Source organism: Calypte anna, chromosome 1 (genome assembly GCF_003957555.1).
Source record: "Calypte anna isolate BGI_N300 chromosome 1, bCalAnn1_v1.p, whole genome shotgun sequence".
In the NCBI taxonomy this organism is placed as follows: domain Eukaryota; kingdom Metazoa; phylum Chordata; class Aves; order Apodiformes; family Trochilidae; genus Calypte; species Calypte anna.
Window position 1 is genome coordinate 21,828,498 of NC_044244.1, and position 27,552 is coordinate 21,856,049.

The window sequence follows — 27,552 nt, forward strand, 5'->3', positions numbered from 1 at the left end:
GTCAAGTTTTCGTGCATTAACCACTTGTATTCAACATAAGATATTGTTGGAAAAAGCATGAATTTCAGCATGCAGTCTAATACAGAATATTCTAGGCAAGCCCATAATGATGGGCTGAATGATTTCTTTGTGCTACTTTGAATTACTAGTGTATAGTACTTCACAGCAACATTGCATTGAAAATGACTAATCAAGGTTAATGTCCTTATAAAGAGGGGGTTTTTTTATAACATTTTATTTTCTAGATTTCTGATGAAATACGTTGTCAAAATATTTTGGAAGGAGGGTTTTTAATTATTTATGTTTCTAAAACAAAACTCTTACAAAAATAAAATAGTGACACTCTTAAAACTGGTTTCCAGTGTGCTTTGCTTGCCACCTGCTGGATGATAATCAGATAACTGGTGGTACATGACCAGTGCCCATATTAGTACTGAAACAACTTTTCACACCTAAATGCTTGAAAAAAAAAAATAAGGCTGCAAGAGGATTTATATTTCTCAAATACCAGCTTGTAATCAATGCACTTGAGTAGCTGCAGTGCAGTTGTTTGGTTAAAACCTTTTGGTATATCTTTCTTACAGAAATTGCCTTGATACCAAAACTGCACTTGAAGTCTGTAGAGCATTTGACTTAAGTGCAGTATAGTTTGTGGATTTACTGACCTATGTAGTAATCTCCAGTTTTGGTACTTTACATAAATTCCGTATCAGAAAGGTGCTAAATAAAGTATTTTCCTAGGGAGGGAAATATCCTTGCCTAACAAATAAGTAGTTTAAATTTTAAATTATAATACATATAAAAACAGTGAAAGGCTGAATAAAGTTAATAACAAACATTGATGGTGAAGTCTATGTGCCATTATACAGTTCAGAATACACCAGTAGCTGCCAGGGACTTGAGCTCACACACTTTTCATTATCTGCTTGTACAGCAAATAAATCCCATTATGTAGTAAACCTGGGAAAGTAGTTCTTACGTTGCAGAAATTAATCTGTCCTTGAAGCTTAATACCCAATCTGGAACAAGCTGGCCAGTCTTGCATTCTCTAAGGAAGTGTAATGGTAAAAAAATATTAAATGAGAACTTCTGGTACTGTCTGTCACAGCAGAAAAAAACTCTATTTTTCCTACCTGTGTAAAGGAGTAAGAAAGGAAACAAATTAGGTTTAACTTTCAGCTAATATCTATCTAAATTGAATGTCATGTCTCACAGTCTTTAAAAATAGAGTATTACCAAATGTATTGTCTTGACCTCCCTGAACTGACCTGTTTTCAGAAAGTTGTGGGAGACATTAATAACACTTTGATCATATTCCCTTGATACATACAAGTGACTTGCTCCACCTTTTGTCTTGCAGATGAAGATGAGGATGAAGATGAAGAAGAAGACTTTGAAGATGATGATGAATGGGATGATTGATCATATATTATTATATATATATTTTTAAGGTGAATGATATACTAAACACTACTTTCTGTCTATGGATTCTGTAAAATTATCATGTAAATGTTCTACCAATTTGCTGTATATTTTTGTTGCCTTTTGCTTTTTTATTAATCTGTGCAATACCTCATTTAATCTGTAAAGGTTTGTCATAATCCTCTACAAAGCTACTCCCTGTTAATGTGTGCAAGTTTACACCTGGATGATCATGTACATGTGAATACTTTCCATTCCATCAATAAGGGAGTTTAAATGTAATATGTGAGACTGACAAAAACCTTAATGTAATTTAGTTATAATGCAAGAAGGAAAAAACTATTTTCATACCCTACTTTTTCTGTATCTAAATTTTCTTATTAAAACCTAGTATAGCACTATGTTCTTTAAGCAATGCAGCTCTTAGTTTATTTAGCCCCTTAATTTCAAATGCCGTGCTACATGAATGTTGAGGCTGGTTTATGGCATTGCATGGTTTCAAATACATCACAATGTTGCAGTTCAAATCTTAGCAGTATGCTTCACGTGAAACAAAGTCCTTGCAGCAATGCACAGCTAGTTGTGAAGATTACCTTGCCCTGACTGTAGCAATTCTGACTGCTATTGGAGAGCAGTAGAAATTTAATCCTTCAATTAGGGAACTGTCTGAAGTTTAAACAGGATGACTATTGTAATAGTGGTAAAGGCATCAAAGATGCAGAGAAGTTCAGTCTTTTTTTTTTTTTTTTTTTTTTCCTTCCCAGCTCTTACTTTCAGAATGAAGAAGTGTAAATTACTGGGGGTTATACTGGAGGCTGGCAATTGCTACAGGTTGATTTATTTTTAAAATCAATTTTATGTGGTTTTCAGGCTGAAGGGCTGAGTTTAATGCTTGCTTCAATAATGTTTAATTACTTTTAAAAATTTGTAGGATATTGGTGTACTAATAAAGTAAACATAAGTGGTATTACTTTGCAGTCTTTGCGTTATGGTACACAACAAATGCTGAAACACCAGTCCTACATCCATAAAGTTGGAAAGCCATTTACTCAGAATATACACTTCAAATAAGTACTGAACTTTGTGGCAATATTCTGTCTTCATATATTGGCTTTTAAGACCAAGGGTTGTGATGAAGATCAAGAACCCAATTCACAACAACAGTATTTGAATAAGTGGATGGAAAATGGGTTTCTTATTTCACAGCTTGCACATTTATATAAGTTGTACTTTGTAGTGCAGTAAATATCGGCATATCTGCCTATTAAAAAATACTAATCTATGCTATGTGGGTATTTAATATCTGCAGCATTAGTTACTGTACGTACTGTAATTTTCAGGTAGAAAATCTTTTTAAAAACCACATTATCTGACACAGAATGTTTAGTTAAGTCAGTCATATTTGGAGCATAGTTAATGCATAGTGTCCTGGGTCTTTGACTGTAGTCAAATTATCAAACTAAATTTTAAGTTATCAGAATTGTATTGACTGAAACCCAGCGTTGACCTGATCTTGACAGGCTGGCCCTGCATGATACGGCTTGGATTTCTAACCCTGTTATAACCTAGTCTGTAGCAAATTAACTTAGTCATATGAGAAGAAAGGAAAAGTTGCTCAAAAGTAGTGGGGAGGGGTAAGGTTGTAGTTAAATTATTCAGAGGTTGCTGACTTCCTTACAAGCACATAACTTGAGGACAAAATTTCCAAGTGGTCTCACTTTCTTGCCGTAACTTTGCATTGCCTTCTGTTGCTGCAAGCAGTTCCTGCTGGCTTTGTTGCTGTAATGGCTTCAGCATTGGATCAAGTGCAAGTGCAGCCTGGAGTAGCTAATGGCAGTGGAGTTAAGAACTTGTGTATAAGGAAAATACTTGTATGGCTTTTGTATAACTTCTGGCACTGCTCCCTTTTATTGCATATAGGGCATTTAAAAATTAAGCATATGAGGCCTAGAGGTTTTCGTAAGATGCTACTTAATAGATATGTTTAGCTATTGACATTTCTGTAATGTAGTTAATAATTAAGCATCACAGTTCATTAATCAAACTTCTGTTCCAGGTTTTGGGAGCTCTGAAGTTACTTTATTGAATAAAGCTTTGATTTGTAGACACTGGCCAAAGAAAGCTTTTGATTTTTCCATTTCTTTCTCTTCATACAAAAAGTACACTTGCATTCTGTGATGTCCAGGTTAATATTTACTTTAAAGTAGTGTTTGTACATGATAAATTTCAGGCATAAAGACTGCAAAAGCAGTTAAGTTAGTCATAACTGCATGCTTCAGCACTCCACCACTTGCACTGTGAGCAGAAAATAGCATTTCATGATACTGGTGCATTGTTGCTAAACATTGTAATGAAGGCCTCTTATATATTCTGGTTAAATAACTGTCCAGATAGCCTTGGCAATTAACAAACTAGCATGAGGCTTTTGTATTTCAACACTCTATGTGCGTAGACAATATATCGGCTCGCCACTTGTACGTATGGAATCCGTAAGAACTTCTCAATCAGTCAGTTTTCCATTTATCAACCTGAAATTTTTAGTATGTGAATTTTTGAAATGTACAGTGAATAGGATGTTGCACTGGTGGCAATTCATCATGGAGCATAATAAAATTAATTTGACCCAACCAGCCTAAAACTGTGTGGTTTTTAAATGCTAATTGTGGCACAGCTTTTAAAATAGATCTGCATATTGATTACACGCTTTAAAAGTACCTTTGGTCACCTAGCCAAGTTTACAGAGCAGTAAATAGCTGCTGTCAAATCACAGTGGTTTTCATGTCTGGAAAGTTGGATTGTGTTAGTGAATAAACACAATGAGTAAGAATGTGACACCCTGTCCCCCTGGCAGATCTCACAGCTGCTCAGCAGCTTCTCTGGAAGCAGCTAGGGCTGCAGGCATGTGCAGTAATTCAGCAACATTTCAAGGTCAAACAAACATGGTTCATTAATAAACACTCCAGAATGAATACTAAATAGTTCGCTCTTGTCAATGAATTCTGTAGCTTACAAGGTTTTTCCAGATGGAAATTCTTGTCTTGCATGTTGTAATGTTTGAGTGCAGGATACTGCAGAAGTTTGCTTTCCTCCTCTAAAGCAGCTGAAGAGGTCAGCATTTCAAATGTTTCTGGGGTACACTGTCTTCAGAAGTTTTGTAATTCTCTGATTTTCAGAACATAAGTGCAAGGCAGGGTTGGAATTGTTACTTACAGGGTGTGAGGAGGTCTATAATTATTGCTTATTAAACAGAAGCTCAAAACAGGCTTTTGAAAGGAGGCTTTTATTTCCATTTTTTTATTTGACAGTGTTTACTTTGCCATGTAAGATGGATGTAAAGAAGGAAGAGGAGAGGTCCTTTTGTTTTTGTTTAGGACTGTTACGAATCCATTGCAACAGCCTTTATCTAATCATTAGAGGAATTCCTGGTCTAATTAAAGTTCCTGCAGCTTAAGTACAGTGATAAGTAGCTTTATTTATAGAAAAGTGAAAATGGTTTAGGGAAGCTCTAGGAGATAGCCTCTATTTCTCAAAGTACGAGTGTTATCCTCTAGCACTGCAGTAAGGACTCCTGTGCCTTTGTATTTGGTTGCAGCTTGGAGGTTTCTGTGAGTGATGAGAAGGAAAGGATGGGGCAGTATGAACTAAAATGTGAGCTGTGGAGGTTTAGTGTCCATGCTTAAACTTGCTTGTCAGTGATACCAGCCTGATGCTTCTCTCCAAGGTACTCTTTGAAAGTATGAGAATGTTTATACAGTTGTGGAGGAGACCTTTTATTTAAAAAAAAAAAAACAACTTACCAAACTGCTATGGCATGTGTGCTATTTTGTCCTCAGAGAAATAAGCCATTAGATGTTTGAAGTCACAGATTTGAAAGTAATGCATGTTGAGAAGTAGAATCATTGCATCTATGTCCAAATACAAATAACGAGTTGTTTCCTGAGAAATTATATTAAATGGCGAATTTTACAGTATTTGCAGAAGTAAACTCCTGAAATAGTAGTGTATCAGCTATTTAAATTTTTCTCTAACATAGTTTTGAGTAATACCTCCAGGATTTACCCACTGACAAACATCTTGATACACACCTGAAACTGTGAAGCTTGATATTTTACATTAATTATGCTTTTCATCTATTAGTACTGACAAAGGGTGTTTTGCTAGTGTTCTAAAGAGGTTTTGGAGTCTCTTTGGAGTAAAATTCAAGAGCTATTAGTTGATGTGTGTAAGTTTTTTCCTCCCTGAAGCTTTATCATCTTTTCTGAGTTTTGTTACTCAAGCACTATGGAATATAAACTTGTCACTTCAGGACTAGATGAAGGGCTGTAAGGTTTTCTGAGGAAAAAACTTCAGTGACACTTTAAAAACCAGAGGAAGTTCAGAAACAGCCATCACCAGCATTATATTTTTGTATGTGCCAGCTGGAAGACACAATGCAATCTCAAGTTCAAAGCTTTAAAGAAATATGATAATGCTTGTCTCATATACTGGACACAAAATATTTGCTTAAATGACATCAGCAGGGGTGCCAAGTGAGGAATTAGCTCTTCTGGATGGTGATGCCAAATAACAGGAAACTGATGGAGCAGTTCAGATGGATTTAAAGAGCCTTGGTAGATGGGGCTTTCGAGACTTTTTTTTTTTTTTTTTTTTTTTTACCACATGGTACTATGAATTTTCTGGTTATAGTAGTCTTTTGAGCCAAAACAGTGCTTATTTTATCAAGGGAAGAAATCCTCAGCATGTAGTCTTTTATCAGGGTCATGCCTCTTCAGCCGTCAGCAGAGAATCTGTCTGGTTTTAAATCCAAAATGAATTTGAGAAAGTCTAGACCCAGCTGACATAAAACATGTTTTCTGTGGTTAGTCTCCTGAGAGTGATGTGTGTAAGTATGAAAGCCAAGTGGCTAAAGCAGAAATTAGTGAGGTAGTAGCATTCTCAAGGACTTATATAAAGATTTAAGTTTTCACCTGTAGTAGTTTTTAGTACCTAATCCTTGGAGAATAAGTTACTGAAATTTACCTGCTGCTGCCAAGACAAGTGAGAGGAAGATGAGTTCCAGAGAACAAGCAAGCTTCTGCTGTCAGCTGTGTTTAAAGCACTCAGGCCAGCATTTGATATTTTTCACTATGCCAGTAGTCGCTTTCCTGGTATAAACACAAGCTCTTTGTATCCAAGTTGGTTAGGAAGGTGTAGACCATGATATTGCTTCTGGGTTTTGAAATGGGGATGTTGTTGATTAGTTCTCAGCATCCCATCTGGCTCCTTTCTGGGTTCTGTGCTGCCCTTTTCATGTGGGAGTCAATATAATCCCTGGATGATAAGCATGGCAGGATAGTACCTGGACTTTTTCATTCCCTCACTATGTCTACACTTTGCCAAACAGAAATAATGTATCTTTAGAAGTATTTCTACATGACTTTTCCTAAACTTCTGTCTGAATGGCATTCTGTGGTTTGGAGAGGGAAATATTGATATGCTTGGCAGGTTTCCCTGCAGACTTCTCAGAAAAGTATTTGAATATGGTACATTACATTGCTAATCCACTCCATAGCCAGGCAACTTCATGTGTGGGTTACTCCTTATGGATAAAATAGTTCCTAAATACCTAACATATGTTCCTTATATGGAATACCCTAATTTTAACGTGAGAGATCAGATAAAGCAGAATTCTTATTGGACTAGGAAAAAAATGAAGGCTACCAACAAAATTTATGACTTCAGCCAGCAAGACATTTGGGAAGAAGGTGCAGCCTGGTGGTCCTCTAGTGGCCAAAACACATACCAAGATGTTCAGAGACTTTAAAAAAAAAAAACAAATATATCTAATTATAAGTCTGCAGAATGATAAAGGGTAGAGCAAGATGAAGAAAAACTGTAGAATAATTCTATAAGGTTTAAAGGTTATATTTTGTGCTATAGCATCCACCCTGCTGGCCTTATTGGGATACTTCTGGCTCCTGCTAAACTAATGTCCTTCCCAGATAACTGAAGTGTCTCTTTCTCACAGATACATTATCACGTTATCTCATCTTTGCCTTTTCTACTCTCAACCACTGATCTTCACTACTAGGGTCTTACTCCTGGCCAGCTCTCCAGACCTGAGCTCAGAAATGCAGTTGGCACAATTGCCTTACAAACACTTTGAGCACCCTGCATCAGCCATTTCAAAGAGAACTTAAGTTTTTTCTTAGAACAAAAACATTAGGTAAGACTTTGTTATTTCTACTAGGCCTGATTTTAAAATCAGCAGCCATTTTCAGGCTCTCGAAAAAAAAAAAGAAAAAACCTCACCTGAATCATGTCTATAAACCTGAGCAATTCAGTTTTCTGAATGTACAAATGTTGGGTCATGCTCTAGAGCTGTCTTAAACTGTTGTTTTTAGCTTAGTATCTCCTGTGTGACTGGAACACTGTAACCCAGCCACAGCATGCGTTCCCCATGGACTTAGCTTTAATAGACTAAAAACGTTTGAATAAACTGTGTGAAAGACATGAGTTTGGGGACTTGTAGATCAGAGACTTAATCCCCTGGTTTACAAGTCATGTTTGCAGGACAGACTCTCCCAGCAGCTTCCACCGGGAGCCCTTCACAGTGATTTACAGTGTCAGAAGCTTAACTGATCCTGAACAGGGAGTCCTTGCCAGGAGAAGCCACACGAGCCCGAGGGGGTGATCAGTGCAGGCAGCATTGCTCCCCGCAGCAGGGACAGGAGCTATGTATGGCCCTGCCCCGCAGCCACCCAGCTCTGTCTCTTTCGTGTCTCAGGCTGTGAACAGTCACACGTTTCTCCCTAACAGTGTAAAGTTCATTAGTTTCAGAGGCATAAGACATTATAAAATCAATTCAATTTAGTGCTTTCCCTGTATCCATGCAGGTCTGCAAGACTAAGGGGTGCAGTAGTGCTGCTGCCACGCTTAGAGAAAGCTCAAGGGCCTCAGAAGGTTGTGAGTACAGAAGACTTTGCCTGCAGGTCTGTAAGCGTCAGTCCCTGCTGGATTTGTCTTATTGCCTCATCTTTTTATCATCATGGTTTGAAAGGAGCCATCCTGATTTTATTTTTTTTTTTTATTTTTTTTTTTTTTTAGGAAAGTCAGCCACTAGCCTTGAAGTGTATGTGATAATAATTTTGCTGCAGGATGACAGTCACAATCTGTAAGCCCCAGCCTCTCAGATGATCATGAGGCATAAGAGAAATTGTGTGATCACTGGCTGCGTCTGAAATCAGATTGATTTATGTTCCTCTATTATTTTGTTTTTTACTACTTGCACTTGATAAATACTACAACCACAGGGTATAAATGTGTCAGCTATTTCAGCTGAACAATGTGTTACATGCTTACTTAAAGTGTTGGACTTGCCATATGTTTTAAGATACCAACTATTAATCTTTCTGCATAATTTTCAGTGAACAGCTGCACTGTCAACTTAGAGACAGAGAGGTCTTCCAGGAAACACAAGTGCAAATGTAGCTCTTTAAATCTGACCTCCTGTTTTATTACTGTGAAGACAGTTGAGTTCTAATTTAGCAGCATCTATTTTACAGCATGAAAGAAGGAAAAAAGAAAAAAGAAAACACTTTATCTTTTATGTTGCTAATGTGACTGAAACCAGCAAAATGTTTCTGCCTAAAAAACAGCTTCTGAAGGTCTTGCAAAATGGAAGCTCATCGACATGCTAGCTCCAAAGTTCTTCATTCAGTTTAAATATTGGTTCCTTTCTTCATGTGTGTGATAGTATTTTGTTCAGGACCCCTAAACATTTTCCCAACACTAACCAGACTGGACTGCAAGAGGTTCTGTAGAGAGCTCAGAGAATGAAAGGTTACTGCTCAAGTTGCAAATACAGAAGACTAATTTCACAAAGGCTTTTGCAGATGATGTTACAAAAGTACATGCTCTGCTCATTGCTCCTTATGTCCAGCACAATTACATTTTATCTAGTCATGAAAACTTTCCACAAAGCTGTCTTTAGAAATCCTACACTGGAGCGAAGTCATGGTATGGACTGAAACTGTCAAACTCTTGGGAAGTTCTGGAAATAGCTGGGATGGCACCTCTGCAACAGCAAACACAGTGGTATGGCACTACTGAACTGGCCATAGTCTCAGTCTCAGAGAAGAATACGTGTCTGGTTGGTGTGATACTTCTAATGTAGGTGTGGTAAGGAGTAGAGATCTTAGTCTGTAGTTAGTCCCTACAGGGTTAGCAGCTCTCTGGTACCATTGTCTTGCTGGAGACACATGGTATGGGGTTGCCTCTTCATTTCATCACCATTTCCTCTTAAATGTATTCTGTCTTAGAGGAGAATGTAGATAATGTGCAAAATCTAAAATTACACTGGAGTGGGGAACATCTGAAGCAATGTGCACAGGATGTACGATCAAAGCCCCCAGACTTCTCCCTGGGGCACATGAGGGTTTGGCAGAACTCACAGAGCAGAAACAAAGACTGGAATTACAGTCTTGAGAAGGGATTTGTTAGGCCATCTGAGGCAGTGCCCCATTACACAGAAAAGCATCAGTCTGTACAAGAATTTATCAAGAGATCAACAGGTTCATATTACAGTTTTGGCAATTCTTCCAAGCTACAAAACATTTGGCCTTTGTAACTGGCTACATTGTTTGGCTGTCTGGAGGCTTGAGATGCATAAAGGATGTACCCCCTACTACTGAAGAAGGCATTTAAAATAAAAATCAGGCTGCTTTTGCATACACCATTATGTTTGGCAAATTATTCTGATAAGATTTTTAATACCAGAACCAACTTACTTTCTCCTCTGGGTTGTAATTATATATCTTATATGTGAATTATGTAGGTGTTTTCCAATAAAATCTTTAAAAGGTAATTTTAGAATATAGAAAAGCAGCAAATCTGTTTTAAGAATGCTTTGTGTGAATTTTTTTCTTCAGAAAAATTAATGCTGAACAACATTTGTTTCAGATTGTAGTGGAAACCTCAGTTTTCCTCTCTTCATCCAACAGAGAAGCCTCTCATTTATGTTTATCAGACTTCTAGCCACCAGGACAGTACTCTTGATGTGAAACATATTCAGGGTGTTAAAAACCTGTGTGATGTCTGCTAGGAAGTACTTTCTTCATTGGTAGTGAGACCTAAGATGAAAAGCTGTCATTCTCTGTTCTTTTTTCAGAAGGAAAAAGCAGCTTGAAGGAGCTTTGATTCAGACTTTCCTCCTGCTTTAGGCTTGGCTTTTCCTTAACTCCTGTACTTGCATCTCCCATGACCTGAGCAAAGCCAGATGAGGATTAAAGGGGAAAGAAAAGTTTGCAGGGTGTATTTGGACATGACATGACAACGTGGAGCACAGCGCAGAGGCGTGTGAGGAAAGGATTGACATTGATGATGGCATCCAGAGCTGATAGCAGTTGGATCACACTGAGTGTGTCTCTGAGAGATTAATTTGACAGTCCCAAAGGAAACAGGGGAAAAAGAAAGCCTCTTCTATGCAAAACATGGGAATTAAGGGAAGGGGTGGGGTCAAGGGGGGGCAGGAGAAAATAGAAGTGATGGGGTATAGCCAAGCTCGTGAGGTAGCTCTTCGATTGAGAAGCCCGATCACCAGCAGCATGGTGCCCACCTCCACCTCCCAGCAAGGTGATCCCTCACTCACCGTTTGGTGGAAAGGCAAATAAAGGACTGCAACATCCTTACTTTTTCATGCATTTTGATGCAGCCTTCTTCCGTGCACTTCAGTGGCAGCTGTGCTGAGGCTGTGCAGGAAAGTCTGCTACTGGTTAGCTCAGTGTTTGCATTTTGAAGCATTATAGAATATCTGTTTTAAGAGGCATGTGATCAGAAAAGAGCTACAGATTCAACAGCATTTCTAGGCTAAATCCCTAAATTCACTTATAAGCTGACCGTAATAAATTATGCAACTCCTGATCTGCCTTCAGGTCATTCCCAGCTGGTTTCAACTAAATCAGATGTCCTGTTTTTAAAGTGTGATGGTCTGTGTCAGAAATAACGTACCCAAGTCCATTGCTTGTTTTTAAATGCCAGCAGCAGCCCCAGAGACCTCCGGTGACCTCAGGGCAGCAGGCGGCATCTCTTGCTGACAGAAAGACTGCAACAAGGTGGACGTATTGGACTCTTCTTTCTGCTTTGCACAGAGATCATGGCAGTTCTCCAAGCCTCAGTAAGAGGAGTGAATGTCCCTGTAGAGGTTTTCCAAGCCATGGCTTGTTGAAGAACTGAACAGTTTCACCATTTCTTCCAGGAAGAAATGAACCCTTCAGAGTTCTTCATGAAAAGTGAGAGACACACCCTGGATCTGCCCAAGAGATGCAGTAACCTTGACATTCAAATAAGTAAATGCCCTATAAACAAAACTACAGACTGAAATACTCTTCAGGCCACTGCTTCCCTTTGAGTGAAGCACTTTAACTTGGGGTTAAATATTTATCAGCTCACAAAAAGACTGATTTTTCAAATTAGTTTAAGGATTCATTAAATTATGCCAAAATGAAGTTCACACCTTTATTTTGAGCAGTTTGTGGCACATGAGCTCCACCACAGCAGAAGCACTGAAGACATAGAGGATCAGGTTGGGTCTCTCACTCTGACCAGAGATTCTACCCTGGAATTTCCTGATAAAAGAGCCACATCTGCATCCATGATCCCATGACCACTTACCCCAGGTGGCATTACTAGTATCAGTGTAATGACAGCATCAGAAAACTGACAGGCAAGGCAAGTGATGGGAGAGCAATCTTGGGATGCAGATCCTCAAATCTGATAATGACCCCAAGTTCCCCATTACTTACCACCATATCTCTTCTGGTAAGAAACGTAGTTGAGGAGCTACAGAGCAGCACAATGCTGGGGAAGTTGTCTGCTTGAGAGCTCATCATGCTCTGGGTGGGATCACAGCTGGCTAGCATGTGCAGGGAGCTGTGGGCCCTATGACCATCAGGGTACTGAATAGGTCTGGTCACCCTGCATTTAATTAAGCAGGAGAATGGGGTACAGCATTCTGTAGTATGAACATGCTGTACACTTGTGACATTTGAGGCCATGCATTGAAACTCCAAGGTAACCAAACAAAAAACTATCCATGCCCCGTATGATTGGCACAAAAAGTGTCAATTTGTGGCTTTTGCAGAAGTTTGTGATAAAAGTACACTCTGCTCATTGCTTCTTATTTCCAGCACAGTTACATTTTATCTACTATCAATTAAGTGGCTTGCTTTCCACTTGAGAGGATGCCGAAGCACAAAGACTTTCCAGTGGGACAATGGGTTGTTGAGGGACACTAGAAGTTCCATCTATTTTGTATTTTTTGAGGACTCTTTTAATTATGTTTGGTCTTGTCTTGGAGCAAAAGCCACGCTGGGAAATTTTTATGCTCTACAGAGATAGGAAGCTGACACATTTTGCTCGATGCCCTTGAGGCAAACCATGTCCCATAGCATGGGGCCAGCAGAGCAGGATTAGAGCTCAGGATTGTCTGACACGCAGCTCTAAGCTCAGTTCTCCATGTGACCTGTGGGATTCATCTCAGTGGGAATCTGACAGGGAGAGCCAGTGGCATGGTGAGGTGATGTGGGCTGTTCAGCTGTGCTGAACTATCAAGATCCACTGTTTTGTTGTCACAGAGAGCTTAGAGTATGGATCCAGGACAAATTAAGCCAAGCTAAATCCATACTGTCCAATGCTGTCCTCCCTCTGTTTCTGGCCAGAGGTTTTCAGCACTTCCCCTGCACCAGCAACACAGAGCTGACACTACAGTTAAAAGTTTGGGGAACGAAACCAGCAAAATTATTTGCCTTTTTGTTTAATTGTTTGGGGGGGTTGGTGCTGGTTTTCCTTCCTGAACTGACTCATTGCAGGTTTGGTGAAAGAGAGGGGACAGCAATCACAGACTGGCAGTCATGAAAGGGGCAACAGGGACCACAGCAGTATTCACCTACAGCTCCAAAATTGTTCTGGAGATGCTCTGACTGATGTTGCAACTAAAAGCCAGCCATAATGGTGTTTGGAGTGACGGGTGTCTCTTAGACCTTTTTTGGTCATTCTGCACTATAGCAGAGACTTACAAGATTAGGTCCTGTCTGACCAGACAGAAGTTAAGCCTGCCATGGAATGTCAGAATCATGAAGCAGGGGCTTGTGACACAGTCATACCTGTGTGGTGAGCTGGGGTGAAAGGCAGGAGGATTGTCCCTGTTTGGGGGCTACCTGTGCAGCCACACAGCAGCTGCTCTGGGGGTGGTACCCATCTCACCTGCATTTTCTACCCCTCTTCTGATTCAAAACAATTTTTCCCAGCTGTAAATTACTGGAATTGTACTCGCTCTTTCAGGTGTTGTTTCACTTGGGCCTGCATGTGGAATCAGTTCTCAGAGCTACCTCTCACACCCCAACATTTCAGGTGCCCACTTCATGGCCTGCCTAATGGTGGTTATGTGCTGCCCTCTGAACAACTTGCAGACAAGTTCTCTCTGTTTTGGCTGTGGAGCTGCTCTGCCTTAATCATTACTTCCATGTATCTGATGTACTCCTGCAGAAACCATATAGGTGGTGGTGTGGAAGTCTGGAATACTACTCACATCTGCTTTTCCATGCTGGGAGGGTTGCATCCATGCTGTGCTAGCATGTGGGTAAGGGAGAGGCTTTGGCCATTGCATCCCACTCCCCTCCACCTCACATCCTCCTACACTCAGGACATCCATGCTTCCACCACACTATTCTGGGGCTGTGCTTCCCAGATGTCTGCAGCACAGACTCAGCCCCCCCAGATGGATGTGGCTTTGCCTGGAAGGAGTCTCGTCAGCCTCTGTGGTGGGAAGGAAGCACCTCTGCGGAGTTGTCAGACCAGGACAAGGAAAGCCAAGCCCTCCATCTGCAGAGCAAGGTGGGTCACTGTCCAGAATGACTCAATAGGAGGCAAGAAACTTCTAGAAGACATAGAAATAAAATATTCTGGATTTCTATGAGCTCCTTTCTTTTTCTATAAGCTCAGACACTTCTCTAGGTGCTGAAGAACAGACTAAAGGGCCAGATACACTCAAGCTCTGATACTTCTGGTGCACCAGTAAGCCAGATCTTTTACAACATGTTACCCAGCATGGCTGCTCACATGGATGCACTTTGTGTGGGAAGGACAAGCATGGAGCTGCAGGGAAGCAATGAAAGATTGTCAGACTGCCCATAGCATGGGTCTGTTCAGGACAGCTCAGTCTTCCCCCATCCCTCAGGGCAGGGTAGCTCTGGGGTGGCTGGAGGACCTCCCGTCAGTCTCAGTGTCAGTGTGAAGATTGTGTGGTCTGTGCAGTTCCAGCCCAAATCTGACGGGACACTCACAGGTAGGATTTGGCTCAGTGTAAAAAGGAGAGGGAAGTTTTGGGTTTTTCTTCCTCAGGAAGCTACAATATTTCTGCTTTACAATTGGCTGGTCATTTCTGCAATTCATGAGGATATTGATGTTGTTCTAAAGACATACAGGCTGTTCCTATAGGCATTATAACCCATTGTCCTCTCCTGTCCCTTTGCCTCTTTGGTGACAACAAGCTTTTGGTTATCCTTTGCAGCTCTTTTATTGCTGACCAACTAATTTTGGCAGATTTGTGTGTATGTGTTTCTCTGACTGGCCTTTGAGAGAAGGTGGATGACCACCTACTGCAGGGAATCCTGTGAGTCCAAGTGAGGAGCACACCTGCACCCTTTAGCTCCCTTGTCCAGATGCCTTGTCCAGCTCTGACAGAGGAATAGCACTGGATGTGCAGGAGCTGACCCAGGGACCACCTTACTCACAGGTTAAACAGGAGTCAGTTAGGCCTCCAAAGGAGATGATTTGTCTCCCCATAACTCAGGGGAAGGGTATGGAAAGTGACTTGAGCTTAGAGGCAGGACTCAGACCCCAGGGGAAAAGCCCAGTGTGGGTGTATTTGTTCTCTGGGCAGAAACATGGCTTGGCACCTCCTGGCTCCTGCAAAGCCATCTTCCAGTCTGGGAAGCTGGCACAGTACTGTGCATATGTGTATATGTTACACACTTGCCTATTGTAAAGGAAAACAGTTTGATCCTTGGAAGCATCCATGTGGGAGGTCAGTACCATTGGCAGCAGGGCTGAAATCCTCTTGAGGTGGGAAGAGGTCTGACCTTCCCTTCAGATGAACATCAGAACCTTACCAAGGAGTTTTCAGGGGCTCTGCCTTGCAATTCTGAAAACAGGACACAGGCCTTGAAATGCCTCCAAGTGAAACCGCTGCAAAATTTATGTAGGCAGAAGGTAATTACCCGGATTAGACTTTGGCTAAGGCACAAGACTGACATTTAGCAAGGGAGTTTGCCACAGGAGCTTAAATAGCCACCAGTGTCTGCCACTTCCTTGAGTTTACATTTTTAGCTGAAAATGCTCATCTCCATCATCAGAGCTGGCCTTACACCAGAGAGGACCCATGAACCATTTGTCAGCAACCACAACCAGCAGCTCCATCCAAACCTTCTCAACAGCAATGCTCATCACCCTCTTGTTCTGCAAAAGAGCAACTCCAGCAGCTCTTACCAACCTGAATGATGCATCTTTCCTTCCTTTTTTTTGTTTTCTAGGTTTTCTTCTTCTTCTGCATTCTCATCTTCCACATTTCAGTATTCCTTTTTTTCCATATCACCTTTTTTTCCTATATCCATTTTTACCTCCTATACAGTTAGATTCCTCACTTCCCCGTTCCTTTTCCCTTAAAGTCTGGCTTTGGTGATTTTTTTTTGACATTTTATTGTCTTCCTCCAGATCCTCTCTATCGTGATTTCCCTGAGTTCCCTCCCTGTCTTTCATTCTCCCTTACAACAACTTAGCTGCTTCTGGCATTTGATTAAATATTTTGCTTTTTCTTATAATTCACAAAGCCGATGGGGTTGCAACCTTGATCTGCATTCAAGCATTGCTACCACTGTCAGGAGATCCCAAGCTTCACCTTTCATTTGGTTGTGGAAGACTGTAGGCTGATGTTTATGTTACAGGAGCCCATGCAATTACAAAGGCATCTGAAGACTTATTGTACATATCATATTTCCTTTGATACTGGTCTAGAAATACTCATGAGTTGTGATCCTGAGGCAAAAGGAATAATGTCGGAAAGTGTTTCAGTTAGTTATAAATTGCTTTTGGTAGGTTCTAGTCAATAAGTATAAAACCAAAAAGGTATTCTCACTGCTTTCTTGCCGTAACTGTATCATTCCTGACAGTTCACCAATGGATCCCCTCTCCATTATGCTTCATTTCCCTCCGGTAATGTGTCCCTGCCTCTGGGAAAATCTGTCTCATTAACATTTCTAACTACAAGCTTACAGGTAACCACTACGAGATTGGGTGACCTTAAGTAATTATTTCTCTTTGGTGTGGTTTTATGTAAAAGAAATATTAATTCTATAATATATTGAAATGAGCAAACTAACTAATTTTGGTAGTGCATCAAAACATACCTCTTATCTTTCAATATTTTAGCCACTGCTCAGTTTTCTTCATGCTATCACTGCCTTCACACCAACTGAAGCACCCAGAACCAGAACTGATCTAACAGGGAGAGATGTCTACAGCTACACAAAGAAGGGCTATGTGTGCCATCACCTGTGATGTGATACCTCCAGTTGTGCATCTGCAAATTACATTGGCACTGCTTTTACCATATCATATTTATAGTTCACACCCTGCTTGTTGTTCAACTGATACCATATGAAAGTCTTTTTTCACCTGAATGCTAGATGCTCATCAAGTTTCTCTGTCTGGCACTGGGGTTAGTTCTGCCTGGATACAGTCCTATGCACTTGTACTAAATGGATCTCAATTAAATAATTCTGCTGCATCCTTAAAATATCTACATTAATTTTTGACCTTTGAGTCAACATGAGCTGCAGCTCTATTCACCACTCACTTCCCCTTCTGTTAGACCAAGGTATAGGACCTGGTATGCAACATCAGTGACCTGGTACAGCCCACAGCCTAATTTTGGTTGTATAGGTTGTATATAGCCTCATGAAGCATTTTTCCCCATGTCAGTATGAAACTGCAATAGACTATGGGCTCAGATACTGTCCTCCAAGTAGGCTTGAAGGGGGCAGCTGAGAAAGATCTGAGGGTCTTTCTCTGAAGACTTCCTTAATGCTCATGAACTTGATGCAAACATCAGATTTTTCACTCACAGGAATGCAGGACTACTTTTGAAAGCTTCAAACAACATTTATTGTAAATTCATGGGGGAAGAAAAAGAAGAAGAAAAAAAAAACAGTTTGGTAAACTATTACATCTCAGTGTGAAGAACTTTTCCAGTGATGTGCAATCAGATAATGAAAAGAATATTTTAATTAAGCAGCAATTTCTCAATAGAAATCTCATTAAATAAAAAAAAAATTATTTCCATATTTACAGATTACAAAGCAAATGCATTTTTTTGTCTTTAGCAGGTTTATTTCTTTGAAAGAAAAGAGAAATAGTTTTAATCTAAGAGTGTGCTTTGGAAGCAGCTTGCTAGGCAGTCTCTGTTAACAGATGATCAGCCTCTCCTTGAGCACTGCAGTGCTCTGCTTCTTCTCTTGTCCAGGCTTTCACCGAAGAGCTTCTGGTACATCAACCTATGAAGTGAGGGTGGGGACAGTGTTCAGTACATTGTCTTTACAGTCAAAAATACAGCAAAATTCCTACCTGAGAAATGCTCCCAAGAGCTGTGTGCTGTGACCCTGTAACAAGCCTGAACCTGGGAAAGTATCTCACTATATGTCAAAATCACAGTCAAACAGAAATCTGTGTGCTGATAAAAACACCATCAGAGGAAAGCCTCATCCGAGGTGCTTTCTTATGCACATGTGTTTTACAATTATGATGATGATGGTGATTATTATTATTATTTAAATATGATTGTACCACAAGTATTGAGCTTGTGGTATATCTGAGCCACAATCAGTTACTGAAATAGGATCTCTTACTTACCCGCCTTAATTGCTTTAGGCTGCTTGAACGAATTGCTTCCATAAGGTTGTCATGGAGAGACCGCTGTGGCGTGGAGGGACGGGTGGAAGGTTGTGAACCTTCCTCTGATTTTCTGTCTGAGACTGATCTTAGAGAATCTTTAATTTCTTTCAATAAGCTGTTCTCATGTTTTTTGCTTTTTTTGCCTTTTTTCTTTTTCTGTCCATTCTGTAAGGCTTCTTTGGAGCTTTCGTGCTGTTTGATGACTTCAGCTATATTCCTGGTTGGTGCCTTCTTCTCTGGAATAACTGGGGGAGGAGGGGGTGGTGGGGGTGGGGGCGGAGGGGGAGGTGGGGGTGCAGGAGCTGGAGTCTGACTTTTCACAGGCACTGCTTTCTTAGGGAGCCTTGGAGAGGACCAAGGGGAGCTCTTAGGGGACACATAAGGTGAGGACCGAGGCGTCTCTTTCTGAAAGACTTTGCTCTTCGCATTGATGGCTCCATCACCAGACTCTTGTTGACGCTGCTCCTGCATACGTTTTTGCCTTTGTTTATCCATATTTCTTGTCAGGATACTTGTCATGCTCATTCTCGGGCCAGCAAGGTCAAAGTGGTATCCAAGCTTGACCAGAGTTGTGTTCTCTTTCAGAAGTTTAACTATGTCCATTTCCACCTGGCTGCCCATGATGTGCCTTTGATTGTGGAACCGCAGTTCTGTTAGAACCTTGTTACTCTGCAAAGCTCTCATAATGGCCAGCACTCCTTTGCCTGTGATAAAATTTGACTCAATATTTAGACTAGTTATATGCTGATTTACCTTTAACATACCAGCAATAGCTATTGCAACATTGTCATCAGCATGTGTGTTAGCCAAGCTGAATGACTTAACAACTGTGTTGTCCCTCAAGGCTTGAGAAAATTGTATAAGCATCTGTGAAGTGATATTTTCAATGTTGTTCAGATTTACCTCCGTGGTATCAGGATCATTGCTCCTAACTTTTTCCAAAGCATCTTCTATAACTGTTGGATTTCCACAAGGGTGGATGGCTTTGCTTTTTGAGCTCAGACTGTCAGTATCTTTTCCATCATGGCCATTGAGTAAGTTTTCATTGTCCCTTTCACCGTTACACCTTTTGTGTCTGATCCGGTCAGAACTCCTGCCAGCCTCAGGTTTTTCACCAGCTGCAGCATATTGCTTTTCCTCATCCTCACCATCACTGCTGTCTCCCTCTTCCTCCTCCTCCTCCTCTTCATCTTCTTCTTCTTCTTCTTCTTCATCCTCTTCAGTATATGCCTCCTCAGACACTTCACTATTGCTTTCTGTGAAATATTCTTCTTGAATATCTTCTGAATTATCTTCTTCTTGCTCAGAATCCTGAATAGGAATGTAGTTGTGGGTGTTAAACACTATTGCAGTAATATAGCTACTGCCTTTTTACACAAAAACAAATAAGTTAATATTGAAAGATAAAAATAAATCCCCAGAAGCAGAGACAGTAAGGAGGACAGAAAATCTTTCAGAACCTAACACCTTTTTAATGTTACTGCTTTAATATTCCTTAGAAGGCAAATACTTTGTGTAAATTAAAACAATTTTACTGATATCTATGATTTCTGCTAAGAGAAAAGTTGACAGAAGTTATTGCAACATGGGCATACTGGTGCTTTCTATGTGTTGGCATATCCACAAGGGGCTGTTATTTGGCCATTTGCCTGCAGAAACATAAGACTGCAATTTCAGAATGGACATGATCTGGTAGCAACAAGTTTCTTGAGTTCATAAGGATTAGACATCAGTATCTGTTCTTGAGATCCCTTGCATATGAAGAAGGATAAAGACTGCCATGCTTAAAATACAAATAGTGTCTGCTTATGTACACGTGTATTGTCATGCAAAATAATACAGAATTACAGGAGTCGTAGCAGAAAGACTCTGGTTTCACTGCATGGACTTTACACATATAGAAGCTTTTGTAAAGAAAAGATTCAGACACATTTGCACAGGTAGCAACCAATCACTTAGAATTAACCCATAAAGGTTTGCCAAGAGCTAAGACTGTTCTCACTTACAGCTGTGGCAGGTCAGCTGCTGTACTGTAACTCATTATAGCTCGTTGCCTACAGGGTAAAATGACTGCTTTTCTACACCTCAAGGTTACTTCAGTGTGTTTTGTGGGCACCAAAACTGACAAGTTTGGATCTACTTCTCAAAGCTCTGACTAGTGTCCTCAGCAGTTGTAATGGTGGCAGTGGACAATTTTCTGTGCAGGACAGAAAATTGTACCCCAGGGAAGTCTCATTTTCCATCTGGATGACTCCAGAAATACGTAGACCATGACTGAACCCTCACACTGTGACCAAGCTTAAACCTCTTGTTTCCTACTAGAAAGCTCCCTTGTCCCATTTGGTCTACTGGACAAGCTACAGCATATGCCTTTTTATTGACAGTTGTGAATATTTACAAAATTTTGGATAAAAAACCAATTGTTCTGTATTCACTACTTCATTGATATTCATATTTTAGCTTTTGTAAAATATTAAGGGCTATTTCACAAAGTGAGTGTGCTCTGCAGAGATGCAGTGATTCTGTTTGTGCTTCTGGAAAATAAAAGGGTTACTAACGTGACAGCCTGTTTTTAGAAAACCTGTGCAGTTTTAGGTTTTCTTAATTATCTGGCTGTAAAAAATGCAGGAAAAGGTGAAAATAATAATACTAACGGCAGATTGCATGATACTGTTGCACCATCTGAATCAGATTTCTGCACACATTTAAAACAGACAGTAATTGCAGTGTTTGCAGAAGCAAGACTCTAACAAAAGAGGGCATGGACCTGTTTCAGCCCGTGGTTCAGCACCTGGAGGGCTTGCAGGGTCTGGCCCCATTGCCCTGCATACGGGGGTCTTGCAGGGTTCAGTCCCATTGCTCCTCATGTGGATCAGGCACAGGAAGACCCTTGTGTTGAGAGATGTTGTGCTCCTCACAGAAACAGGGTTGTGTTTAAGCCAGGTTGATTGTGGCACTAAGATTTCTGTCTGTATCTTCTGTACACATATGCAGACTTTTAAAAGCTGAAAACACCATGTAGTCAGGAACTCATCTTCATGCCTATGTTTATATCTATTGAGGAATATATAGTGCAGCCTTCAACACAGCTTCAGATGAGCATGAGTTAGTGCCTGTAAATGGGCAGCTAATATGCTTGATGACACTAGATTAATTTTATTTTTTATTTATTTCTTTTAGTAGCATTTATGGGGCAAGAGGAGGAGTCTAGTCACATACATGGTTTGGTGTCACACCAATAATCTGTGCAATAATTTTGAAATCAAGTACTCTCCCTTTTGCAGATCCAGAGTCATGCTCTGCTGTTGTGACAGCATTTCAGTGCATTCAGGCAGCCTGCAAGGCTTCATTTTACTGCATACTAGCAACTCTATGAAAAATTAGGACTAAGATAGTCAGTGCAGAGAGGTAAATATCTCTGGAGGGCAAGTCATTCACCCGAAAAAGCTACCTACAGGATGTCCGGGTAGGGCTGCTCTCTCACTACCAGCTATAAAAGGAGCACAAATAATCGTCTTAGATAAGGAGTCTAACTTTCAGACAGTTGAGAGCAAGAAGAAAATTGCTTTAAAGAAACTATCTCAGAAGGAGCTTTCCTACTGTCTTCAGTGGAGAGAGGCTTTGTGCCCTCTACCTCAGCATATCAACATTTTCATATTTATGGATGCATTTATGAAGTTTCTTCTCAGATCAAATAGTGTATAGAGGCTTTTGTTAGCACTTTGAGGTTTAGCCAGTGCACGTTGTTAATTCTGCAGAGACATGGAAAAAGAAAAAAGAAATACTGCCATTATATAAGACACCAAACTAGACCTGTTCAGAAGGTTTTTTTGGAACTGTTCAGGTTTTGAGTTACAGGCTCAGCTGGAAATAAACATTAATCTTGCCATTGCCTCCCTAGGACTTGACAAACAGGGAGTGAAAGCAATGTCTGCAAGCTGATACTAATGGTCTGTTGACAGATACCGGTCTGTGCACTTGCCTGCAAAGGTGTTACACCACCATTCACAAGCAGTAGAAAATACTTACGTGTAAAGAAATCCTGGATATTATTATTACAGGTTAATTTAATCCATTTGATTTTTCTCTAGGACAATATTTTATCTAATGCACAAATGCAGTTATTTCCTTGCAAATAAAAGAGTTCCTGATTCAAGGCTGTTAGAAGTTCTGAGCCCAGTTTTGCTGTCTTTGCCTTTTTGTATTGTTTTCTAACTACATGTGGGAAAATGTCACCTCATAAACAGCGCCAGAAGTTGGTATGAAGAAACTTAAAAATCAGAAACCTACTCACATCCCCAGGTCCCTACATTGCTTTGAAATGACATGGAGCCAAGGTGAAAACAGCAGTTGTTTTCTGATAGAGCTCAGTCTCACGATAATTTTAGCAAGGGCCTGGGGGATGCAGATATGGACATCAGCTTAGACTCAGAGTGTTCACTGCCTGCTAGGGCTGAGCCATTCACTCCTGTTCACTTGAAGTTCAGACACTGGCTTTTATTATTACTTTTTTTATTCTGGGGGACAAACTGCCACACAAGCTCTATTTATTTTTTTGGGGGGAATACACAGAAATGGTTTGGCTGATCAATCTACCCCAGGCCACTTTTTAAATAACTTACAATTACCCTCTGACACCAGTTTCCAGCAGATTTCCGACTTGTGCCAAGGATCAGCAGCAGGAACAAAGCAACATAAGCTGCTGACTGCCATGCAGCTTCCTTCAGCCAGCACAAAGCCTGGTGAATGCTTATTTAGTTTCTGACATACCACATATTCAAAATTATCTTCCCAATGTGCTTTGCACAAGTTGATATTGATTTTTTTGCAGGTAAGGAAAAGACACTTTTTAAAGCTTTTTAACAAAATCAAATGATACCCAGAAGTCCACATCACTCCCCGGCAATAATTTATAACATGCCTGTTAAATTTTATTTCTATTTTAATCAATAACAATAATTTGAATTTTCTTCTCTCAGCCAGACTTTTAAAGTACCTCCAGAGAGAGCAAAAGCTCTCAGCGCACACCAAAGTGCTGCTAATGATGTTCTTAGAAATGTTACAAAACACTGAAAATTTATAAAAAAACGGAAACAGTGACATCTTTCTAGGAAAGAGCAAGCCTAAATATTTCCAGGAAAACAGTGGATGCCTCAGGGTCTTACCTTGTCACACGCACCCAGCCTCTCTTTTTCCAAGAGTTTCCTGGTCTCCCTCTCCCAATAGGCCATCAGTGCTTCCCTGCTGAAAGTCCCCGTGGGTGTTTTCTCAGTCAGGCTCTTCTGCCTTTGCCCCACGGGAAGGTTCCGGTCGGGCTCTATGTCCTCCAGCTCCCGCTCCAGCTCCTTCAGCTCCTCTTCTGTGAGAGAAGCCAGGAGCTCATCTTCATCAATATCTTCATATTTACTGAGCTCTCTTCTGTAGCCAAAGGTAGACATGGTCCCACTTGGTCAGGCTGGTACAGACCTGAAGTGACAGGGCATTCAAGAAGGCTGAGGCAAGCAAGCTGTGTCTCTTTTGGTCAGCAACTGTTTTCCTGAGTAGCTGAGGCACCCTTTTAAGAGTAATCATCAGGGGCTTACGACAATGCATGAAGGGATGAAAGCATGCTCCGTTTTAAGCATCAGACGTCATCTGGACATCTGAACAGCAAGAATGTCCCAACACTAGTGTTTGCAGGTCCCTTAAAGAGGGGGATTATTGACACACTGGTCACGGCCATATTTAGATCAGGCGGCTGGTGGGAGAATAGCAGCCTTGTGGGTGGGGAGGAGGCACCAAATAAAACCCTGGGCACATTTACTCTGACTTGGGCTCCAAACTGCGGTAGAGAAAGAATAATGCAAATCCATTCAACCCTGAGCTGCCACTGGGGCTTGAAATAAAACGTCTGTGCCCTTCTGCACCAGACTACCTCTTGGTTTCATGGTGTTTTAGGTGAACTGCCTGTTACCCCACCAAGGTGTTTGCAGGACACATTGGGGTTGCAGGAATGCAGCCTGTGGGGAGGTGCTCGGTGTCCTAGCACCCATGGAGAGCATTGTTCCCACAGTGTTTTGCCTGGCCTCTAACAAATCACACAACTGGATTATTTAATAGTTCCTTTTTTTTTTTTTTTTTTTCAAGGATGGAAAAGAAAAGGGAGAATCAGTATGAAATGAACATTAGTGGCTGATGTGAGATATTTTTTTTCTTGTGATCTGCTGCGGGAGTGAGCAGAGTCCCCCTGAGCTTTAGGGAAACCCTCCCTGGGTGGGCAGCGGGGCTCTGTCTTCATCACTTCTGACAGCCAGCAGCACATGAAGGCCTCTAGTGGCTATTTTAGTTAATTCCCATTGCCTGCTGCAGATGACTTGCGTGCAGCTGGAGAGTGCCCTTCAGTGCCTAATTTTAAAGGTGTATCTCCAATATCATGTGTGCTAATAAATGAGATATGATTTTGATATTGTTTTTTATAGAAAAGGCTATCTTCCAGTGTAAGAAACTGAAGAACAAAAGGTTAAACTTTACACAATTTGTTGTTTTTTCATTGTGGTTTTGTGGTTTGTTTTTTTTTTGTTGTTGTTTTGTTTTTTGGTTTGTTCTTTTTTCAGTTTTCTCTGTTAGCAGTGAATGATGGTGAACTAACATCATTTTCTGAAAGATTCAGGCCAGCAATATCTGCAAACCTGTGCTATGTTTGTGTGTGAGAGGGAGAGAGAGAGGGAGACAGAGAAAGGTTGATTTTGGTACAGGGAAGCAGGAAAACATTTGTAATGATAAATGTCAACCTTATTAATTGATAACACATTAGTTAGTCAAGTCAATATTGAGTGGAAATGCAAGTAAAAGTAATTTGAACTATTTTTCTTGTCCAGCATCATCTCTTTTTGGTTAGTATAGATGGAAGACTAAAACTGATAAATGATGTTTAGCCAAATAGTTAATTTAGTTTTACTATTATGTATATTGCTTTACTGGCAATGGAAAGAGGAGGCTGAGCATGATTTTCGTTAACAGATTTGGTAAAGAAATTTCTTTTTTTCTTTGGTAATTTTTCTATATGCATTTCATCCAGATTAGCTTAGCCATGTGATAAGGAAATTTAAAGATGTTGCTAAAGGTGGAAAAGGTATTCTATTGACAATGTTTTGCCCAAAGCAGAGGGAAGATCAGTGCAATTAGGTAAGGTTGTGAGAGGTCTGTGTCCTTTCTTCATCCTTCCTGTACATGTAACTCATGGTAGTTTAGGTTGCATTCTTTATATGGACAAGGCCAAGGATGAAGACCCATGAATATGGACATGTGTAGAATGTAACACATGGCAAATTACACACACAAAAATGATGCTAAACCTGTAAAGCCAAGCATTTACAGGTCAGAAAATGTAGGGATAATATTTGTCTTCACATGTTGATGAGCACTAAACCACAGCTCTTAATTCTATAAGACTGTAATCACATATTTTGATCCTGGAACCATGAGTCCCCAGGACCTTTGTTTTTGTCCAGTGTACAAGAGAGATCACACACATCATAAACAGCCTTTCAGCAAAACTTTTTGCCCCTATCAATGGATTTCTTTGTCCAGCAGCCATTTCAGAGATGTGAAGGTGTTACCACTGTTATAAGGAGGACGACTAGAGGTAGAGAGTCATTTCTGATTTTTTTGAAAAATGCCCACTAATTTCATGTTTAGGATTCCCTTTTTGGTGGTATTTGGCATTATGCAGCACTTCAGCTGGTCAGTGCTCAGGTCCTGTGGGCACTAGCCACTGCTGAAGCTGCCCACCATTTCAACGGTTTAGAGCACATGTTATCACTTAAATTATTTAATTATGAATAAATTGACTTGTCCAGCTTCCCAGAGAAACCCTGCTGCAAAGATAGGAGGGATCATGTTTTTCTGCTATTAGTATCCCTGACTGAAACCTTTTGTTCTCTTTGCAGAGTCCCATTCCTCAGACATTATACACATTTGGATTTCTGTGAAAAGAAAGGAAAAAATAGTTGTCTGAGCACCCTATTATACATCTCAGGATACGTTTGGTCACACAATTATAAAAAGTTCAGGAAAAGACTTTGTGATAGTGAGGGGGCACAGTGAACTGCCTTCCATCACAGAAGGCACAAGAATAGAGCATGAGCTTTATGTAGTATGTGAGGGCAGGTTTATGGTGGCTTCATTGACCACTGTCTAGGATGAATCCCCCAAAGTGTCTCACCACCTCCTGACAGAAAACCCAAGCTCACCTCCCTGATGTCCTGCTGAAATCCTGAATTCAGGAAACAAACCATTTCATGTACAGGCCATGAAAACTCACCACCGAAACAACAAAATTATTAACAGGTTTGTTCCTTTCAGGACTTGGGCTAGGATAAAAGAAAATAAGAACTGGCAGCCCACATTTTATAGGAGCAGGATGCACACTGCCATTACATATACCTGGAACCAAGTTCTTGCCTCAAGTGAGACAGAGCCCATGAAGCAGCAGTTAGATTGCAGACAAGGCTTTCAGTTTCTTCTAGCAGAGTTTACATATTTTCTTGGTTTTAAAAACAGAAAAACTTCTACATGTTAGGTGGTGGTTTTTGTTTGCTTGTTTTTGTTATTTTCTTTCCAAGCAATTAAAAATTCCAAGCAACAGCTTAGGAAACTTTGTTCTGCTTCTCACATGTTTCCATACTTTGGGCTTGTTAGTCCAATGGCTAAAAGGATGTAACACCTGAGGGGTGCTTCTAACCCCCTGCAGATCAAAGCCCACAGCTTAAATTTTATTTCCTCTTGGGTGAGTGCAGAGAAAACTCGAGGCAAGCAAAGAGAGGGCTGCACAACCTTGTCGTCAGGCACGGGACATGCCTGGCCCCAGGACAGTGGCTATTTCAGTCATGGCTCCTGAGGAGAGTCTGTCAGACAGATGCGTTGCCTGGCGCTGAGCTGCAGTCCCACGCTGCAGGAACAAGCCCAATTGCCAGAGAGCACATGAAAAACAATTCACCACAGCACGGCTGGGCTTCCCCCATTGCTCCCACCGCCTTTCTGCCTGTGGCACTCACTTCCATCTCCCTCCCTCCTCCACTTTGGCATCCCTCATTCCTCAGCCAGCTCCATTCCTCCTGCTGCCCCCTCGTGCAGACCCTGGGGTGCCAGCCCTGAGCTCTCCCACCT

General features: G+C 40.8%; 2 protein-coding genes across 3 annotated transcripts in view; one reads left to right on the forward strand and one right to left on the reverse strand.

Annotated features, from left to right (window-relative positions):
• Positions 1-4,049, forward strand: part of WASL (WASP like actin nucleation promoting factor) — a 48,629-nt gene extending 44,580 nt beyond the window's left edge. For both annotated transcript variants that reach the window (XM_030447408.1, XM_030447419.1), the window contains one exon: positions 1,361-4,049. In XM_030447408.1, the coding sequence (XP_030303268.1) occupies positions 1,361-1,422 (62 nt within the window). In that variant the 3' untranslated portion in view covers positions 1,423-4,049. The remainder of the gene's footprint in view (positions 1-1,360) is intronic.
• Positions 4,050-17,597: 13,548 nt separating this feature from the next.
• On the reverse strand, positions 17,598-23,907 carry LMOD2 (leiomodin 2). Its single transcript, XM_030455444.1, has 3 exons — positions 23,571-23,907; positions 18,364-19,716; positions 17,598-18,008 (listed from the first exon to the last, which is right to left on the reverse strand). Exons 1-3 carry the CDS (start codon positions 23,841-23,843, stop codon positions 17,982-17,984), a joined length of 1,653 nt encoding a protein of 550 aa, XP_030311304.1. The 5' UTR covers positions 23,844-23,907; the 3' UTR covers positions 17,598-17,981.
• Positions 23,908-27,552: the final 3,645 nt, after the last annotated feature.